The sequence below is a fragment of the Rhinolophus hipposideros genome (assembly GCF_964194185.1).
Source record: "Rhinolophus hipposideros genome assembly, chromosome: 10".
Lineage (NCBI taxonomy): Eukaryota > Metazoa > Chordata > Mammalia > Chiroptera > Rhinolophidae > Rhinolophus > Rhinolophus hipposideros.
The window spans coordinates 28004199-28024611 of record NC_138056.1 but is presented as its reverse complement, the minus strand read 5'-3'; the positions used below and the strand labels follow the sequence as shown (position 1 = coordinate 28024611).

Genomic DNA, 20413 nt, shown 5'->3' with positions numbered 1-20413 from the left:
TATGACACGTACAAACATGTCCACATGTGTGTGAAAGCACTGCGTAAAACACATACAAAGGGTAAAACAAAAAGAAGTCCTTAACTCTCCTTCATGTATCCCATTCTCTCTCCTCTGTGATGGGTTAGACCCAAAAAAGAATATTGGTCCAAATCTTGAGCAACCATCCATAGTTGTCAACCTTGCCTGCCCAGTTCCCCGGGAAGTTCCACCTGGGAACTTTGAAAACAGTATCGATGCCCTAGAGCCACCCCTGAAGATTCTGATTCACTTGCTCAGGAATGGTGTCTGGACATAACGGTTTTTTATTATAAAAAATTCCCGCAGATGGCTAACATGCGACTAAGATGGATAATCACTTGATTGGACTATCCAGGAGCTTTCTCTGACTACTACAATCCATTCCTTGTACTGCTGCTAACTTTTTGGTTACCACTTAGGCCTAACTGCACTTAAAATGTGGTGTTGTACTGCATAGTTCCATTTAACAGACACATGTTGAGTGCTTTTGGGCATGTGGCTAGATGGACTGAGGTGGGTACTTAGATGAATGAATGTGTTCACTGCCCTAGAAGAGTGTAGGGTAAAGTAAGGGGCTCAGTCACCTATACAAATGACTACTGCCTGCGAAGAGAGCAATTACTTTTTCCTGGGAAAATCCTGAAGTCTTCACGGGATTGAGCTTTGAAAGCTTTATAACGTGCAGGAACATTTTTTGTCTTCTTAGATTCCTTTGAATAGAAAGGCCTGCTTAATTGAATTTGCTTTGATAAGTCCACCATGATATTCAAAACAGCCTTGGGCCAGTGTTTGGGTTTGGAAGATAGAAGCTTCTCTACATAATAGAGAATGGGAGTGGGGAGCAGGGCCAAATGCTATGTAGGAAAGAGGTCAATAGAACACTTGGTGTCTTTTTGACCAAGAACAGAGGTTCATGAAACCATTTTAAATAAAATGAAATTTTAGATAAAATATTAGGTATTATGGCATATAAACCCCATATTCCATAGTTACTAAGAATCTTGTAGTAAAATACACATTATTCACCAATGATTCAGTAAAAGTGAATTCTGTATGTAAAATCCAAAGAAGTGCCAAATCCCACTTTGAGATGGGCAGAGTAAAACCAGAGGTTGCATATGGGGCAACATCTTATGGGAAGGTTGCCAGATTTATCCAATAAAATTACAAAACACTAAGTTAAATTTGAATTTAAATAAACACAAATAATTTTTTAATTTGAGTATGTCCCATGCAGTTTTGGGACCTACTTATATTAAACAATTACTTATTGTTTATCTGAAATTCAAATTTCATAGGGCATCCTGTTTTTTATCTTGCAGTCCTTGTCTGTGGATTAAGGTTGGGTGGAGTTTTTAAAATCAGAGAGGGAAATAGGAAGTGAACAAAGGCACAGAGGATGAGTTCAGGTATATTTTGGGAATTGAGAGAGGTAAGGTGGGAGTGTAGAGTATGGAGGGTGGGGAGTTGTCTGGGCAATAAAGTAGGAAAATAATCTAAAACCACATCCTAGAAAGTCATAAATGGCAGTCTCACTGATTTATGCTCTGTCAGCAATGGAGAGCCCTTCAACTTGTTAAATGGAGGGAAATCATATGTTCCATCCATCCATCCATTCACCTACCTATCCACCCATCCATCCATCCATTATCTACATCAAGGCAGCACTTTAGAAAGCATGTGTGTTCTGAATTTATATTCTGGTGCTGTTATGTACTCACTGAATGATGTTTAGCAAATCACCTAGCCTTTCTCAGGCTTAGTTCCCTGAGAAATGGGCATAATTAGGCCTTCATCATACAGTCCCCATCAGGATTATTACAATGACACAATTGCAGAGCAGACAAGGCCACCTTGAATGCCTGCTTGAGGACCTGCTTGAAGGTACCAATACTGTATGTTGCAACTCCTACCCTCATTACCCTAAAAACATTTCTTTCAGTCTGTCCCTGTCCTGTAGCACGGGACTTTACCCTTGTGCCCTCACCAGAGAGAAAGCTGCATCCCTATCAACTGCCCAGTCAGTAAGTTTGTGTGTAGGTGGGTGTTGCTATTTGTAGAATGTGTTACAAAGCATTTTCACGTTTATTGCTTCCATTGAACCTTCAGGGAGATCATTCTGCTATCATGATAGATTCTGCTATCCTTTTGCTAGGATACATTGAGGTGAGGGTAACAGATTGGAGGTAGTGAGCCCACAGAAGGCTGCCGTGAGAGTCCAGGCGAGATGGAAGACCTGAACCAGAGTAGTGGAAAGGAGAGCTAAAAATGGAAGGAACATATGAAATGAATGATACAGAAATAAAAACAAAGGGAAGGTCTGACCCACGCCTTTTGGTCTCCTTGCGGCCGCTTCCATTACCCCTAGGGACATGTCCTAGATAAGGGTGAAACTGGCTGCTCCTTGGCAGTTTCAGATGACACCACCTCTAACTTTCCGTTGGATAAAGGAAGGCCCAAAATAGCCTCTGGTCCCACAGGCTAGTGATTATTGGGACTCAGATTCCTGTTTGGAAAACACGAGGAAGAAGCCAGGCCCACTTACCCTCTCACCAGCTGACCTGGGGCATTTGTACCCTGGTGCCCGCTGACACAGAGCATTTGCCAACTTCAATCAGCCCCGTGGCCTGGCTAAGCTGGGCATGTCCTGCCTTGCTGCTAAAACAAGCCTCCAAGAAGGGGCCGTGGGACTAGAGATGATTTTTCCCTACTAAGTCTCCATCGGCACTGACTGCTTGGCGGTGTGAGGGGCGGTGGCGAGAGATAAAAATATTAGAAGCAGAAGACAAAGCCAATGTTAACCTAATGGTTACTTCTGAAAACAGAGAAAACATTCCAAACAATCAATGCAGATTACCTGTGTTTCTTCTCTTTGCTGAACTTCGTAAGGTCCTTTGGAGTCCAGCAGAATAAGCCCAGCGTTAGTGAAATGATATGTGGAAGCCTGTCCCTGGCTCGGAGGACACTGCTTAGAGGTGGGACCAGTGATGACCTTCCTGCTTGCTTGCCCCTGGAACTGTTCTTTGCACCGCTGGGACACCTGAGCCTCATCTGAGCCCTCCAGTAGCAGGTGGCACCTCTCTTGTTCCTGATTACGGGGAATTTAAAGGAATTTGAATATCCTGGTTCAGAATTCGGTGTTAGACTGAGCTTTCTGGTCATCCCATGCTGACTCTGAATGCTGATTTCAGTATCTAGAATTGTTTTTCTTGCTTCTGTGGTGAGGCTCCTACTTGCATTGGATTTCCTCTAGGACTGGGGTTCTGGCTGGTTAATCCCCAGGCATTAGAATTCCACGCCCAAGTCCTGGCCACCAGGATAGAACCCTGCCTCTCGTGAGCAGAATTCTCTGCTATCTCTGACTTGTGCTTACCTCGAAGAAGAAAAGTCTGGGACAGTGGTTCTACTTTGGTTGGTCAACAGAACCCCTGGAAGCTTTAAAATATACAGATGCCTGGGCTCCATTCCCAGAGATTCTGATTTAACGCAGCTGGGATGGGGTTGGTCACAGTTTTTTGTTTTTGTTTTTTTAAGTTACCTGAGTGAGTCATATGTATACATGAAGACTGAGAGCCACTGGTCTGGTGGTTAAGGTTAGGGGCCTTGGTGTTTGCAACAACATGGATGGATCTGGAAACCATGATGCTAAGTGAGATAAGTCAGACAGAAAAACAAATACTGTGCGATATCACTTATATGTGGAACCTAAAAAAGCTGAACTCATAGAAACAGACTGAAATGGTGGTTGCCAAGGGCTGGGGTGGGGGACTGGGGTCGGGGAATGGGGAGATACTGGTCTGAGTACAAACTTCCAGCTACAAGATGAATAAGTTTTGGGGATCAAATGTACAGCATGATGAATTAGTAATACTGTATTGTATACTTGAAAGTTACTAAGGGAGTAGATCCTAAAAGAAATAGTAATTATGTGACATGATGCAAATGTTAACTACCATTATGGTGGTAATCATTTTGCAATATATATCAAATCAACATGTTGTACACCTTGAATTTATACAATGTTTACATCAATTATATTTCAGTAAAGCTGGGAGGAAAAAAAAGAAAAATGCCAGAAAATATAGTGTTTTACTAAGAATGTCAAGAGATTATTGTCGTGCGGGAGACCCTGCTCGCTCCGCCATTTGTCGTGTGAGTCGCCCTACGGGGCCTCTAGTCCCGCTCCCCACATAAGAACGCGGGATATGGCTAGGCCAAAAAGGAACACCCATGGAGCCACAGGTAGGGGAGTCATACCACTATGGTCTCACTGGAGGCTGGAGTCACATGACCCGCAACCTGCTGTCCGCTTTTCTGCCTGCCAACCAACCGACTCTCTGACTCAACCCCTGACTCTCCAACCAGCACAGCCGCGGCAGTTATATCAGTGGCCAATTGGCTAACTGGTTACAGCTGACGGCCAACTAGCCACAGTGACAGCCATCTACAACCCGAGCCAGCGTGTTTCCACGTGAGGCCGAGAGCCTGGAAACTGCTCTGTGTACATGTCTGTAGATTATCCTTTACCCTTTCACACCGAAATTCTGCTCCAATCGGAGGGGCACATCCATCCTCAGCATTTGGACTTTGCTGCTTGATTTAGCCCACCACCTGTGGGATCTGCTCTTGAGAAACTGGGACCAAAAGCACACACTGAGTTCAGCTTTTGGGTCAGTTCTATTCAATTGGCAGGGACTACACAGAGCATATCCTTGAGGATTCTGAGGCTGAAACTAAGCTCAGTGAGGACTTCCAGGGTTCTGGCTGGTTCATCCCCAGCCAGGTGGGACAGGTGATGTCCGCCACACACAAAAGAGTGGGGGAGAGATCGCGCACGTGCTGCCCCTCTGCTGATGCTGGTGTCCCTGACAATTGCAAACCCAGCAGGGCAAGGGCCGCTGTCCTTTCTCTCCCCCAATCCGAAACACAAAATAACCTCATACATTTTTGATATAGGGAGGAATGAGCATTCCTGAATTTGGGAAGTGGTTCCAGAATGCCCTGTCTACCCAATTCTAGCAACTCATAGGAAGTCCTTCTGATCAGCTAAGAGGTTAAAGGGGTGACAGCTGCCCCATTTCCAGGTATTGGAAACAGCTGGCACAGAGCTCTAGAAACCCACGCTTCAGATTGTTCAGCCCTAGTTGTGTCCACTTTTGAAGGGTCTCCATGCAACATGAGCCTTAAAAGGGCAAGCCAGTGTTCTCTTGAAAGCTAGAAACTGTAAGTGCCACTAGTGTTCTTCTTTTCAATGGAAGCTCAGATCTTCTCAGAAATGTGGCTATTTTCCATTTCTTTTGTTTTTGTATTTTTCCAATACCCTTTACACTGTTTCAGAGTGGTTAACAAAGTGGCTTCATATCCAAAATATATGGATTCCAGTCCCTACTTTGCTATTCACTAGTACTGGACCTTTGGCAACCTAATTGAACTCTGTGCCTTAGTTTTCTCATCTCTAAAATGGGAGTACTAATACTGTCACCTAGTCTATGGATTGTTGTGAGGAGTAAGGTACCTGCTTATAATAAGCACTAGTCACTATTACTATGTAACGGGGCTGGATGACATGCAGCTGAAAGGTGAGGTAGGTAGGACCTTCCTGACAGGACATGGCTATTTTTAGAAATGTGACTATGGCTCTTTGTTTCTCTTTCAAACTATGTGAGTTCATCCATTTCACCCTGGCTTCAGTCATTTCCATTCAGCTGGGATGGACACTTAAGGATAATGAGCTTCATTTGGAATGTACAGTCTAGAAAAATGCCTTTTATTGTATTGTATCTCCTCCATTTGCCTAAGTTTGTGGAGTTGCCACATCTTAACTGCCAAGGAGTACTGCTAGTGGATAAACAATAGCTGCCTCTTTGAATCTTCCAGAAAAGACAAAGTGGCCCTCAATACTAATGAAACAGATGAAATAGGATCCCCTCTAAGAGTCAGAGAATATTAGAGTCTCTGATATCTGCATTAGGTAAGCCTAGCTTAGCTCTGTTAGCAGAGACTAAGTTGTAAACATTTTTTTTTGAGACTTTTCCATGGACCCACCACTTCTCTCAGTGCTTTATATATATGTATTAATTTGATTCTCACAGAATCCTATGAGGTAAGTGGTAATATTTTTACCTGTCTTTTATAAGTGGGGAAATCGGGGCACAGAGAAGTTAAGTAACTTTCCCCCAGTCACACAGCTCTAGTAGCAGAGGTGGGATTTAGATTCTGGCAATGAAGCTTCAGAATCTATACTCTGAATTAATGCATTACACAGCTCTCTGGGAGGTGAGAAGTTGGACCCCAAAGGAAACAGAGTCCTGAAGTCACCAGGAAGGGAAGATGGGCATGGACTAGGAGCAGAAGTGGATGGTACTAGGGAGAAAATATAGGTTACTCAGAGATTCGGACCCAGAAGGATCTGGGCCAGCAGTAAGTCAATGAGGAATTCCAGACCCTGCTTTGCCAATGAGGTCTGTCTCCCAAGCTGGCCAAAGCTCCCTAAAGGTTTGCTCTGAAGAACTATGCTATTGGATGAGGTGTTGCCATGACTTCTTATCAGATACCTTTGTCTTCAAGGTCAGTGTTTCAAGAAAGAGGATATATCTAGAGTGCTGGGGACAACAGTGAAATACGCTGAGAGCTGCGGGTCCTTGGTGATGTTGTAAACCCAAAGGAAGTGAGACACAAGCCCTTTTTGTTCCAGACATTGTTTTCTATAAACAGTGACTCTACGAGATGCAAATCCCGCAGTCAGGTTTTCCTGACTCTGCGACCCGGCAACACACTGGAGCTCCCTTTGCCAGGCACCGTGTAACATGGATGGACATAAAACATAGGCAAATATTGTCTGGCTTTGAAAATAAGCTTAGAGCCAGACAGAAAAAGGTTGCACCTTGAAGACCATTTGGGTACCTTTCCCAAGACATCTCCTGCCTGATTGTCAAATGGTTGGTAATGTTTTCATAGTTACATATGAAGCGAAAACCTTCCTTAGGGCATGCCCTGCCCCCACCTTCCCCCACTCCCATGCTGACCAAGTGCCTGATTTTAATCTTGTGACAAGTCTTCAGTAGCGAGAGCATCGATGATGGAGGGAGGCAGGAGATGAATAGTGAATTCTCAGAATGTTCCACAGCCTTTAAGTGCTTGAGAAGCCTCTTTAATCTCTTTTTGCCACAAATGATGGAGCAAGAAGAAAATGATGGACTCTTACAGCTGAAATTTCCCTCCAAGACCATCCAGTTCAAGAGGTCTTGAGTCCAAGGCCGGAAATGGCTTGGCTCACCTTCTTAATGACCGAACTACCAGGACTCCTAGTTTGGAAGTAAGGTAGGCTTGTCAGAGCACAGGTTTTCATAGTGCCTAAGAGATGGGCCATATATTTGGACAGCCTCCACCCCAGCTCATAAACAGAAAATCTTCAAATGCGGTTTGCAGTGTCTCAAATGCGCAAGAATGTGAACACACAGACATACACAAGCACACAGAGATGGGATGGGGGTGGGAATAGATTATTCTCCTGTCCTCATTGCCAGGAACCAGTTCCGACAATCAAGAAAAGGTTTGCCACAAAAACTGGAGAAGCCCTCTGTGTTTTCAATGTGGTCATTCTGGAGGGGTGAACCTAGGACTCCTCAGCTGGACATTAATAGCTGATTAATTCAGGAAGCTTATTTAATTTGTGACCAATATAGCAGTTTCACAGAGGGCTGTGTTGGCAGGTGCAGAGCCCAGATCCCCAGATGGAATAATTTTTTCCTTATTAATTTGCTGCATGTTGCTTCTCATTTCTCACAGTCGTTCCAAATGTGTTACAAACGACTACAAGTTCTGGGTCCTGAATCCACTACTGCTGTAGCTTTGACAGGAAAGAAAAAAAAAACAAAACTGTTGACTATAAACAACCCTGATCTTTCCCATACATTTCCCATGCATGCTGGACTTTCAGTCATCAGTGTACTTGCCCAACACTGGGCACTGCTCTGCCCCGCCCGGGGGAGCAACCATTGCTCTTGTGCATTTTAGGAAATGAAAATCTAGATGATTTGAAGGTTTTTCAGGGCGGTGGAAGGAGGTAGAGGTTTGACTAGGATCAGAACTCACATTTCCAATTTCTTGGGCTATCTTTCTGTTATCTGGAAGAACAGTGCCAGACTGATTGTCTCCTCCTTCTAGTCAGGTGATTCTCAAACTTGAGTGGGCATGAGAATCCACTCATTTAAAAATGGATTGTGGGGGCCCCTCCCCCAGAAATGATTCAGCACATCTAGGGCGGGGCCTGAGAACTTGCATTTCTAACAGGTTCCTGGAGACTCTGCTGCAGAGGGTTGGGGCACGCCTGGACAGCCACTGCTTTAGTCCAATTAGAGGAGAAGGTATGGGCGCTGCTTTCTCCAAGTAAACACTGTTTGGGATCTTTTGGAGGTCTCTGTTGTTTAGAGGATTTCTATTTTTTATTTTTCCTCCCTGCTCCACATACATTAAATCCCCGGTTAGAAACTTTTTCTTTTTTAAATATTAGGGCTCAATGGAGAATGTAGCTTGACTAAATAAATTGGAATGTGTCCTGCAGTACTTGATATGGATTTTTCCAAAATGTGAGCACTTCAGCCAGACAAAAATATTTCCCCTGGGTTCAGCCATTCTACACAGACCAGCTCCTGGTTTCTAAGGAGCCATCTGAACAGAATACAATACCAAAGGGCAGTGCTGCAGAAACATCCTTAAGATCTTTCTAAATGTAGAACATACACCTCAATCTCTGTCTCTCAACGAACATTTTCTGGTCATTTACAGGCTTAAGACATGCTCTGTCATTAGCTACTGTGTTTTGTGTGAGGTATTTTAGGACAGAAGGGTTTATTTTTCCAAAGGAAAAGTACTTTTGCTTTGTCAGATTAAAAAAAAAAAAAACAATTAGCAACTCACACGTAAATATATAATGAATGCAAAGGTCTTGTTTATTTGGTGTATGTGTGAAGGGGTAAGATTTAATTAATTGGACGACCAGGTTTTACAATTCCATGCTACTGATATTACCAAGCACACAGGATTGTTGTTATTCACACAAGCAAATGCTAGGTTGGGGTGATCCTGATCTAGTGTTTTGTACCTAGTAAGTCATTAGAGAAGTTGAGGTAAAGGCCAAGGAAATCCTTCAGACTGTCACATCAATGGCTCTTGTTCTTAATGAGGAATATAATGGGTAAGATTTTTCTGTTAATATTTAAACGTATTCCTCAGGCAATTTACTGCCTCTACTCCTATCAAAAAACAAGGAGGATGCCTTTTCTTTCTGCAAAAGAAAACTAAAATGGTGGCTAGAATTGAGGAAATGGATGAAGATACTCAAAAGACTTGGGATAGAGGTGCAGGTAGGTCATTCCTTAGTTAGAATGTATGTAAATAGTGGCTGATTTGGAGTGGCTGCATCTACTCTAGTCACTGAGTCTGGCTCTTAGGTGGGGATTCACAGAACCAACCACCAGTAACCACCACCACCAAGAGTCAGATTCCCAACTCTCCCTCCCTCCAAATCAACAAAGCAATCAACCAACCAACCAACCTCTAAAACAAGTTAAAACAGCCTATAGCTTAAAAAAAAAAAAAAAGGCCCAGTTTCCATCACTAATTTTACTGTTCAACATTTTGAGGTTGGATCAAATCCACAGATGACTCTTTCTGGACTAAATCCTTTATCTACCTACATTTATGTATACACATTGTTTCTTATTTCAATTATTAACATGCTTTACTTAACAATGGCTTACCAAAATGCAGCCATTTCTACTGAAACTGACATAGAACAGGCTTGATGTGAGAATATGGAGAAGTCATACATGTTTGACTTTAGGCTTACGCCCTAATCCTGCTGAATGCTGGCTGAACTGAGGCCAGGCCTGGTTGCAGTTCATAAGGTGTTTGACACTTTATTCCATCTACTAACCACTTCAATGAATAAGGGATAATTTAACACTGATCCCTTCTAAGATTTGGTTCAGATTCTCACTCAGAACTGTGATACTATTGATAGAATTTATGCACCTAATAAAAAGAAAACTTCATAGACACTCCTAATGATCGCACAGGCTTATCAATATGGTGAGAAACAATAGCTCAAAGTAATGATCTGGGTTATTTCCAGGCATCTTCATGATTAAACAGGTTTCACAGTTTGTACCCAGTGAAGACAGTATAAGCTGGCTATTCCCATTCACTTCAAGTTGGTTAATTTAGTAGATGCCTCCATTTTTTGTTTGTTTCTCTGACCTCATCTTCTAATGAAAATTCTGTCATATTTACCAAACTCCTTTAACTTCAAATAATTTGAATGTCGCATTTTACTCTCATTTCTTTTCACTCAACCCTTTCGAAAATATTTCAGTCTTCCTCGACTGAAACTTGGCTAAACCTGAAGTTCACCAGAGTCCTAATTCCATGGCTGGGCTCATGCTTTTACTGGTAGTCAAGGGTTTCTCTTAGAGTTTAGCGTACTTTGAAAACTTACTGGACAGATTATGATCGAGTACTTCATCTCATTCGATCTGCTCTTCCATGTACACAACACAAGTCAATGTTTGTTATGACTTCCTTGATCCTTATTTATAAGACAATACAAGAGGAAACCATGTGTGTATGTTTGAAATAGAAATGATACATTGCACAGATATAGTTCACCACGTTCTGGGATGGGTTGACAGTGTTCAAATGGGGAGTCGGAAGAGTAGGAACAGATGCTTTTTTTCCTTAATGGCTCTTTCTCTAATTTAAAATCCTTCCATTTATTTCCCTAAGATTTAGTGATAACTTTAAACACTTTAACTAAATTACCAGAGGCTTGGCAGCCATCACAGAGGCAAATCTTTTTAGAAATCCTAGCAATCTGTTAGATCGTGGGTACTGTGATATTAAATCTGTGTGGCTCCACATACAAAAATTAAATCACTGCAATGGATACAAATACATAATGCAAATGGCACCATCTCCAAACCGAGGGTACATGACCTGCCTCTAAATATTGAATTTCTATATCTTTTTTCAGTCATTGACTTTCTAAATTTGGGCCAATTTATTCTCATTATCCGTAAGTAAACCAACTTTGATTTTTTTAACAGTTATTTTATAATCAAATAGAGCCAGCCAGTCCTGGATCCTGATGTTGCTAGGATACACAGTTTGGTACTTGATCAAAGTATATCACTTCAAAGGGGGAAATTTTCAAGTGTCCTAGAAAATGACACTCCCATCTTCCACTGTGGAAGACAGGTCCAATCCTAGAGCTTCTTGGAAGCTCAGACGGCAGGATTGGCCTCTCATGCTTTGAAATAAGCGTCCTCTCTGGAGGGCTTGCAATTACTAAAACTAGTCAGGTTGGTCTTAAAGCAAGGAACACACGTATTTATAATAAAACACGTTTTCATGTTTGTTTTACAGTGAAGAGAAAAAACCCAGAACCCCCAGATTTTATGTACTTTGAAAATATATTTAAAAACATTAAAAATTCTATATTTAAAACATATATTATATGTTAATTAGTACACTTAAATAGAACTTGTATTTACAATAGGCTTCTGATGCGGTTAAGTTTTAATGCCAATTTTTTTTCAATAACATAATTATATAAATATACTAAAATACAATAAATATTTTTTTTGTTTGTTTTACATGGTGAATAATATCTTTACCATAGAGAGAACAAGGCCACAGACATTTACTTACATTTTCAATGGGAGTCACCATAAAAAAGCAACAGGCCTGCTGCCATGCATGAAACACTTCTGCCACAGAGACCACAGCAAGACTTTAAAAAACAAAACAAAACAACAAAACCAAACAGAACAAAAATGAACAGCAACAGAGAAAGATTTTAACAAAAAAAGTCTTAGGTCAACGTAAACCACCAAGCGTGTGACTGCGATGCATCTTATTGGATAAGAGAGAGCCACTGACCACGCAATTGCTGAATGTCTCCTACTCAACCATTTAACAGATCTGGCCTTTGCAGTGCTTTGAGATCATGATGGGGACTTTTTTTTTTTTTTTTAATAACGTTGTCCCTCAAAACAAAGCTTAAAAGTTAACATACAGCAGATATTCCAAGTATTCATTACATGTTAAAAATAATTACAAAGACAGTATTTTCAAACAGCACAAAACAAACCTATGCTACATAAATCCCTTCTTTTAATGACATGTATTCAGATCATATTGTAAAAGATAGGCTTGCTCTAAATGAAAGACTGAACAGAGAAATTATTTGCTGATAGTGTCGTCATCCCCTGGGTGATGGTAGACACCCTCTTTCGCTTAATCCCTCACCCTACTAAGACACAGCAATTTCTTGAGGCTTTCTGATACTTAAGGACACTGGTCTGGGATGCTTGAAGATTTGGACAGTGGGCTTATTAATAAGTGAATAGGCTGAGCACTAATTTTTACAGGGGTCCATTTTGCCCAGGATTACTATTCCAGGCTCCCAACTTGACTTCTTCTAACCTAAGATGGTAGAGGTAAGGCAGTGACTCTCTCCATGAATAGACTGGATGGGCAGAAGTTTGCTGTGGTCTTCACTGGGGAGCAAAACTTTGTCAGCTCTGTCCTGGCCTATTCCACTGAGCAAGGCACCGTCAAGCTGTTGGTGTCCCAGGACACCTTTCCAGATCTTGTCTCTGCATGAGATTTTCTATCGGTAGCCTTGATCATCCAACCTGAGTTTTGGGGCCTTTTCCTCTTTCCCTCCCTTTGCCCTTACCGAAAGATCTTAAAAGACAAAACCCTGGTTTCCTCAAGTCTAATTTCAAAGCAGTAAGTATTCAGGTAGCAAATATCTTATATCTCATCGCATCAATCTCATGATCACAATGCCACATTTGGTTCAGAACACGCTCCAGGATAATCTAGCTTTATGCAAAAAAATTATCTAGGGGTAGAAGGTATTAAGTCGGCTTGAGCGTGGTCCTGCAGCGAGAACCTCTTAGCACAGTTAGATAATGTAGGCACTTAAAGCGTGAGGTCCAAAGAACTTGACACATGTCATTCCGGAGCCACCTCTGAAGGGTCCTTCAGAGGCCTCCCTTTTGGAGTGTCTCAAGTACCATGCCCCACCTCCACCTAGACCTCAGGATGGCCATTCAGAAATTCCTCTGGCATTGCCCGGAAATGATATGTCACCTCCACACAGCCTCCATATGGCTGTTCAGTCTCATTTCACTGGCAGTGTGGACTCCTGTTCTGATCTAGGCATTTCTGGGTCCATACAGAACACCACCTTTTGCTTGCAAGACATTTTGAAGTCTTACCATGATTTTCCTTTCAAGCCTTACAATGATTTAAACAAATTGTTTACCCCTTAAAAAAAAAAAAATCTTGTATTTTTGATTTTTCGGTTGTTCATTTCCTCTTCTAAAAGAAAGAAATCACTGTTCTCCATGCTAATATGAGTGCCATGATATGATAAAATTTGTTCACTAGTTCACAGCAGTGGTAAAAAGTTTCAGAGCGCAGAACTGATTTTTCTTCCTTAAGAGAAAACAAAACAAAGAGGGGACCAAAGGAGGAGGGGGGGAAAGAATGTGCTCTAAGTAAATGTAGGTCTTTCCAACAAAAGAAGCTTTCTCTGACCAAGGCCCAAAGGGTGAGTGAGAGCCTAGGAGGTGCATCATGGGAAGTGGAGTGAGCACTTCATTCAGTTGCCTTAATTTTTATTCACTTTCGTCATCTGATTGATATTGCAAACAAATTTACAGCATACAAATGAATCTATTATCAACCAGAATATATATTGAAGAAATTCTTTCCCCATCCCTACTCCCAGTGGGAACTAAAAATAAAACAAAAACAAAAAACAAAACTAACAAACAAAAAAAACACAAAACAAACAAAAATATACCCCTCCCATCCCCATCCCCTAAACCAGTAAAGCGATGACAACAGCACCTTGACATTGTTTTAATTCCAACACTATCAGAAGTTTTAAAAGCAGTAAAACAGATATAGTACTAACAAGAACGAAGATACTTACTGTCTAAAATGTAAACGGAATGTTTTGGTTCAAATTTTTGTTAGTTTTTTTTTTTTTGTCTGTTTTCTGAAAGAGGACAGTTTATTATCAATTCACAATTAAAGCAGCATGCAATTTATTATTATTTTTTTAAACTTTTTTACGTTTTCAATTCTTGGCAACGGCAAAAAACCACAACATTATTGAGGAATGTAATGCAAACTTTTTAAAGTTGTGCGCAAAAATGACTGTTTCCCTTCTGGTCATGGATATGTCCAATAAATAGATTGTAGAACCACTGTACTGTATAAACTTCATTTATACATGCAGTTCATAAAATTATTTTTTCTTAACTGAATAATTTACCCTGTTATGTATATATACAAATAGATAATTTTTGTCTCAATATAATCTATACAACATAAATCCACTATCTTCCCCTTTTAATGGTCAATGTACATACACAGGAAGTGTCTATCCTTATGAATCGCCAGCCAATTCTCTTTTTGCTATCCATGGTAAGGGCCCGCACATACGACTGGGTAGTTCGGCACTGGGAGTTCCAATGCCTCTTGTCTATGCCCCTGCAGCCCTCCTTTGTGTAACCCATGGGATTGCACTTGGTCTCGTAGAAGTACTGCTTCAGTTGGCCTTTCGATACAGGGACTTTTTCAAGGACCGTGACCGTCCCGCCCGACATGTCCACTGCAGTCTTTTTATCTGCTGCTGTTACCCACTCGCTAATGCTGTCGCACACGCTCAGCTCCCCACGACGGGCGGGGTCAGAGTGGCGCCGGACCCTCATAGACATGTTTGCAGCATCCAGGTAGTTTTTGTATTCCTCCAGCAGAAAGAGAAGAGGCGGCTCCAAAGGCACTTGACTACTGAGCATCACCCTGGAAGTGTACAAGTCCGCGTCCTTATTGTTTTCCTCATGGGGCCGAACTTTCTGGTCCTCATCCAACAGCTCTTCTATCACATGTTCAAAAGTGTCAGCCAATGATGATGTCAGGCCTCTGGGACCTGCCTTGGGCCCATTCACGCTCTCCAGAGTCCCATGGGTCCGCACACCTGGGTAGGCCAAGCTGCCTTGTCCTCGGATGTTTGCTTCTTTCATGGGGGCAGCCTTCATGCAACCGAAGTATGAAATAACCATAGTAAGGAAAAGGATGGTCATCACTCTTCTCACCTGGTGGAACTGTGGGGAGAAAGCAGAAACAGGACATCAAACTGGTTAGGGCTTTTTTTTTTTTTTTTTTTTTTTTTTTTGCAGGGCTACAATGCAGCCCCTCTGATTGTAATCCAGGCCATTTTGCAGGGCCAAGGTTTTTTTATGTACTGGTGATAAATTCCAGCTGCACCAGACATAAGTTAATGTCAGTAGTGTTCCGTATGTGGTTTTATATAAACCAGAGGCATGCAGTGTTTTCTCCGAGATTTCGCATAGAAACCCGAGATTAGATGGCTTCTAAGTGAAAAAACGGAGGCTTCAAGTTCTCCTCCTTCCTCTCACTTCAGCAGCTTTGGAAGTTAAAATTTTTAATGATCTGTGCTCAGACTGTCACAAGAAACACAAAATCAGAAATGTTACCAAGCAACAACTACAAGTGTAACAGTAATTTTTTTTTCAAGTTACCAAGCTGGTCCTATTGCAGGAATGTGGGACAGGAACAGTAGTGGCCTAGCAGGCTTTAGTGGGCCTTTCTAGCCATGTGATATCTAGGCATGGATAGCACAGTGAAACACAAGTCAGGGAGCTATCAGGAAGCTTTATATCGACTTTTTTCTCCCAGAGAGATAATTTAGTAGAGCAGAGAAGATCGAGCCATCTTGTTTTACAGATAAGGAAACCAAAGGCCATAGAGGACTTCGTGTCATGAAGAAAGTTTATATGAGAATTTGGGGCTCCCAATCCCAGCTCCAATATTTTCCTACTACACTTGGGTGGTCATAACTGAAAATGTTTTGCTTATTTCCAAACAGAAATCATTTTCCACACATTGATTTTAATGATGTGTCTATGCCTGGGGCTGATATCATGAAAACAATGTATCTACTTAAGAGAAAACTGGAAAAGTCAGCATTAAAAAGGCACTGAAGTCAATTTTAAATGCCTCCCATATGGGGATCCACATTTATCTCCATAACTCTCTGAGCCCCTCACCCCTTGGCTTTTTTGGCTCGTATACAGACCCATCTAAGACAGCTCAGCTTCTTTTTATTGGAAATAGTATCCCGTGAGTATGTTTGTGAGCTATGAGTTTATCGTACCTTTAAAAAGTTGAGTGGCATTTTGCACGTTTTGGAATAGGCAGCCAGTGCTTCTTTCTGTGCTTTTGAAGTTTCCTGGGAAGTCCCTTAACAGCACACCACAAAATTAATCTTTTCCTGTTTGCCAGAGGGTTGCTATACTCTAAATTTGGCTCAGCATCTACAAGCATGCTCTGGGAAGCCAATTAGAATGAAAAAGCAAAATGAAAACATACCTATGGACCAACCCAAGGTTACCGTCAGGTGGTGAAGGACTTCAGAACCACTTACCCGAAGCATCGTGTCCCTTCGCAGTAAGACAAGCATCTCCCACCCACCCCAGCCCCGATACTCTTAACTTTATTCCTATTTCCAGTTCTGAAGCAATAGACTTCCTGAGAGATACACACATGGCACAGTTGGAGCACACACACTGCGCCAATCAGTAGGAAAAGGGAATATCTTTCTGTCCACGAAGCGTCCCTGAATGGGAAGGCAACCTACCTCCAATCAATAGGTCATACTGCAGAAATGGCTGAAAACTATAGTATCGAGAGTCAAATGTTTCTGTTCTTTACTTTTACAAGAGGTCATATTTTCTACCACTGAGAGACCTTATTATTATCCCCAAACACCAACAAATTTCCTGGTAGATTCAATCTCACTTTGCATGAAGAACAAGCATGCTCAGAACTGCTTGTATCGTGTTTCCCCGAAAATAAGACCTAGCTGGACAATCAGCTGTAATGCGTTTTTCGGAGCAAAAATTAATGTAAGACCCAGTATGCTATGCTATGCTGTGCCGTGCCGTGCTGTGCTGTGCTGTGCTATGCTATGCTATATTAGACCCGGTCTTATATTATAGTAAAATAAGACCCGGTCTTATATTAATTTTTGCTCCAAAAGATGCTTTAGAGCTGATTGTCCAGCGAGGTCTTATTTTCAGGGAAACACGGTAGTGCATACTGGTCTGAAATTAGGAAAGGCACCCTGGTTTGAATAAAACACAGATAGCCATTCTGCTACTACTTGGACTTTTGTGAAAGTTCTGGATTCTGCACCATCAAAGAAATGGATCCTCCAAGGAGGTTTCTATTCCTGGCAGGCGGTACTTACACCATTGAATGAAAATCCTCTCTCCTAATGTTCCCAGTCCAAATTAAAACAACCCAAGGGACACCTCAAAAGTAGGTCAATGAAAGAATGCAAATTTAGACTATTTTACTCCAGCCATCTACATCACACTGGTAGAGATTTGCTGTGATCAGCTATATTTTAATACCACATTTTATTAAATCTTAGATACCATCATTATAAAACACACCATTTTATGTACCACTAAGAAATAAAGTAATGCAGCCAATTAAGCTGCTGTTTACTCTATCACTTAGAACTGTTATTGTATACTTTCTGAAAAGATTTCTTTTAAACTTATTTGGACATATTTATAATAGGTACTGTACTTTGCTGTGTATAATGCACACCCACATTTTTGGCCCAAACTCTCAGGGGAAAAACCTTTTGTTTTCATTTTGTAATTCAAATTTTTATTTGTTTACATTTAGGTACTTGTTTTTTTGTATTATAAAGGGATTTTAGCATTTACTTTTTAATATATTATGGTACAAAAAATTTTATGTAACAAATAATTACAAAACACAAGAACAGATACAAGGTACAAGAAATGTTATGCACCGGTAACAAATTTACAATATTTATGCATGATAGAAGGCCAAGAACTCTTAGTCATTGCAAGTTCATTTTAAGTTCAACAAAACCAATTATTGTATTCCAAGGTATTATTTTGCATAAGGATATCGTTGTTAATTTCTAGAGTTACACTTTTTTTATTAGTTTCAGGTGTGCAAAGCAATATAATAGTTAGACATTTAAACCCCTCACAAAGTGATAACCCCCCCCAATCTACTACCCTTCTAACATCGTATATACCGTGTTTCCCTAAAAATAAGACCTAGCAGGACAATCAGCTCTAATGTGTCTTTTGGAGCAAAAATTCATATAAGACCTGGTATTATATCATATTAGTATATTATATTATATTATACATATTATATAAGACCTGGTCTTATATTATAGTAAAACAAGATCAGGTCTCATATTAATTTTTGCTCCAAAAGATGCATTAGAGCTGATTGTCCGGCTAGGTCTTATTTTCAGGGAAACAGGGTAGCTATTATAATACCATTGACTATATTCCCTATGCTGTACTCCACATCCTGTGGCGATACATATATGTATATATTTAATTATAGTTGACATTCAGTATTATTCTACTTCAGCTTCAGGTTTATAGCATATTGGTCAGGCATCTACACCGTCCACAAAGTGATGCCCCTGATAGATAAGTCCAGTACCCATCTGGCACCCTACGTAATATTTACAAGATTATTGTTTATATTCCTAAGACTGTATTTCATATCCCCATGACTATATTATGACTACTAATTTGCACTTCCTAATCCCTTCACCTTCTCTCCCATCCCCAAACCCCCTCCCATCTAGCAGCCATCAGTTTTTTCTCTGTATCTCTGAATCTATTTCTGTTTAGTTTACAGTTATACTTTTAACTCACAAGCACAAATAAAATAATTAAAAATATTTATATAGATATAGAATTAGTACTACCCATGTATAACGCACATCCTTATTTTTCCAACACAAATTGTGGCAAAAACAGAGCACATTATACACAGCAAAATATGGTAATTTTTGTGCATATGTAAAAACATTTTAAGCAAAATAAATTGGTTAAGGCAATGACAACTATATTATGGCTGCTGCATACCCAGAAAGAATAAAATGACATTAACTGTAAGATACAACCAAATTTCAAAGACGTTAAAAATATGAAAAATGTGCATCTTAGAATTAATGAAGTAGAATAAGTTTACCAAGTATTTACCAAGTGCCCATACTAACTGCTTAAAATGTCCCGAGGTACTGAGACATCGTCAACTACAGAATTCAAAAACTGTTTTATCATCACTATCACAGTAATGAGTCTTTTAATGACACCTTTTTTAATACTTGACTTGAAGTTTATTCTGCTATTTCACTGGTCTCATTAATCTTTTAATGAATAACTTTTTGGTTAGAAAAGTAGTTAGCACTCTATACATCATTTTCTCATCAGTTCCACAAGCAAATATTTCAGAGGGACAAATGGCATCTGAGTATCTATTACTTGGCGTTTATCCTGAAGCCTAACACAGGCACGCACCCCTCAAGTAGAACTTCTGCATGGAGTCAATAATTCATCACCTGTTGGGAAAGCTGAACCTCCCTCCTAGCCCTGCCCTGAGAGTGACGCTTCTACAATGCTAACTGCCTACTCGCTGACAAGGCCTTGAAGTCAAGGGAATCCAACAAACTCAATACTTATTAGAGGTACCATGTTACTTCCTAACTTTTTTGTTTCTGACAATGGTTTCTTGATCCTTTGGACCACCCAGGCCACAGGCTACAAATCTTGGAATGAAGTTTGATGATACATTTCTTCTATAGTTTTCAAATCCAGTCAGTGGAGAGAGGTCCTGCTCATTTTTCCTTGAAAAGCATTTCTCGTGTCCATCCCACTGCCATTTTCTTAGCTCAGCCCTCACCATCTCATTGGGTGACTACAACGTCCCCCCGATCTATCTGACATCCTGAATGTTCCATTCAACTCTAATGACAGCTGCCTGACTAACTACTCTCATGTTAGCATTCTCTTACACAAAAGCTTTTATCTGGTATTCAAAATCTGGCCTCACCCTATGTAGTTAACTTTCCATCTTACTCAATGCTTCATCACCTCTGCTCCGATCAGGCCAAAGTCCTTGGAGTCCCACACACATAATTGCCTGCAAGTGCCTTGTTCCAGTCTCCTGGCAAACTCCTTTCTATCTAACTAAATCTTGCTTACCCTTCATGACCCAGTTCAAGCACCAAATCATACATGCATACCTTCTCTAATTACTCCAACACAAACCTCCTTCTCCTTGAAAATTCCATCTTACATCTCCTTTAGTGCTCATTCCCCACTCCTTAATTGTTACTGCATTCGCAAATTATGGTCAGCCCTCAGTTGAATGATAAGCTTTCTGAGGGAATGGATGTCTGACACCCTCCCCCCATAATACTTAACTGAGA

General features: G+C 40.8%; 1 protein-coding gene across 8 annotated transcripts in view; it reads right to left on the bottom strand.

Moving 5' to 3' along the window:
* Nucleotides 1-13944: 13944 nt before the first annotated feature.
* The window catches only part of BDNF (brain derived neurotrophic factor), a 54821-nt gene continuing 48352 nt past the window's right edge, over nucleotides 13945-20413 (bottom strand). For 6 of the 8 annotated variants that reach the window (XM_081062277.1, XM_081062278.1, XM_081062279.1 and 3 more), the window contains exon 2: nucleotides 13945-15209. In XM_081062277.1, the coding sequence (XP_080918403.1) occupies nucleotides 14442-15209 (768 nt within the window). In that variant the 3' untranslated portion in view covers nucleotides 13945-14441. Of the gene's footprint in view, nucleotides 15210-16282; nucleotides 16369-20413 lie in introns of all 8 variants that reach the window. The other 2 variants (XM_081062276.1, XM_081062275.1) reach the window with 1 other exon arrangement.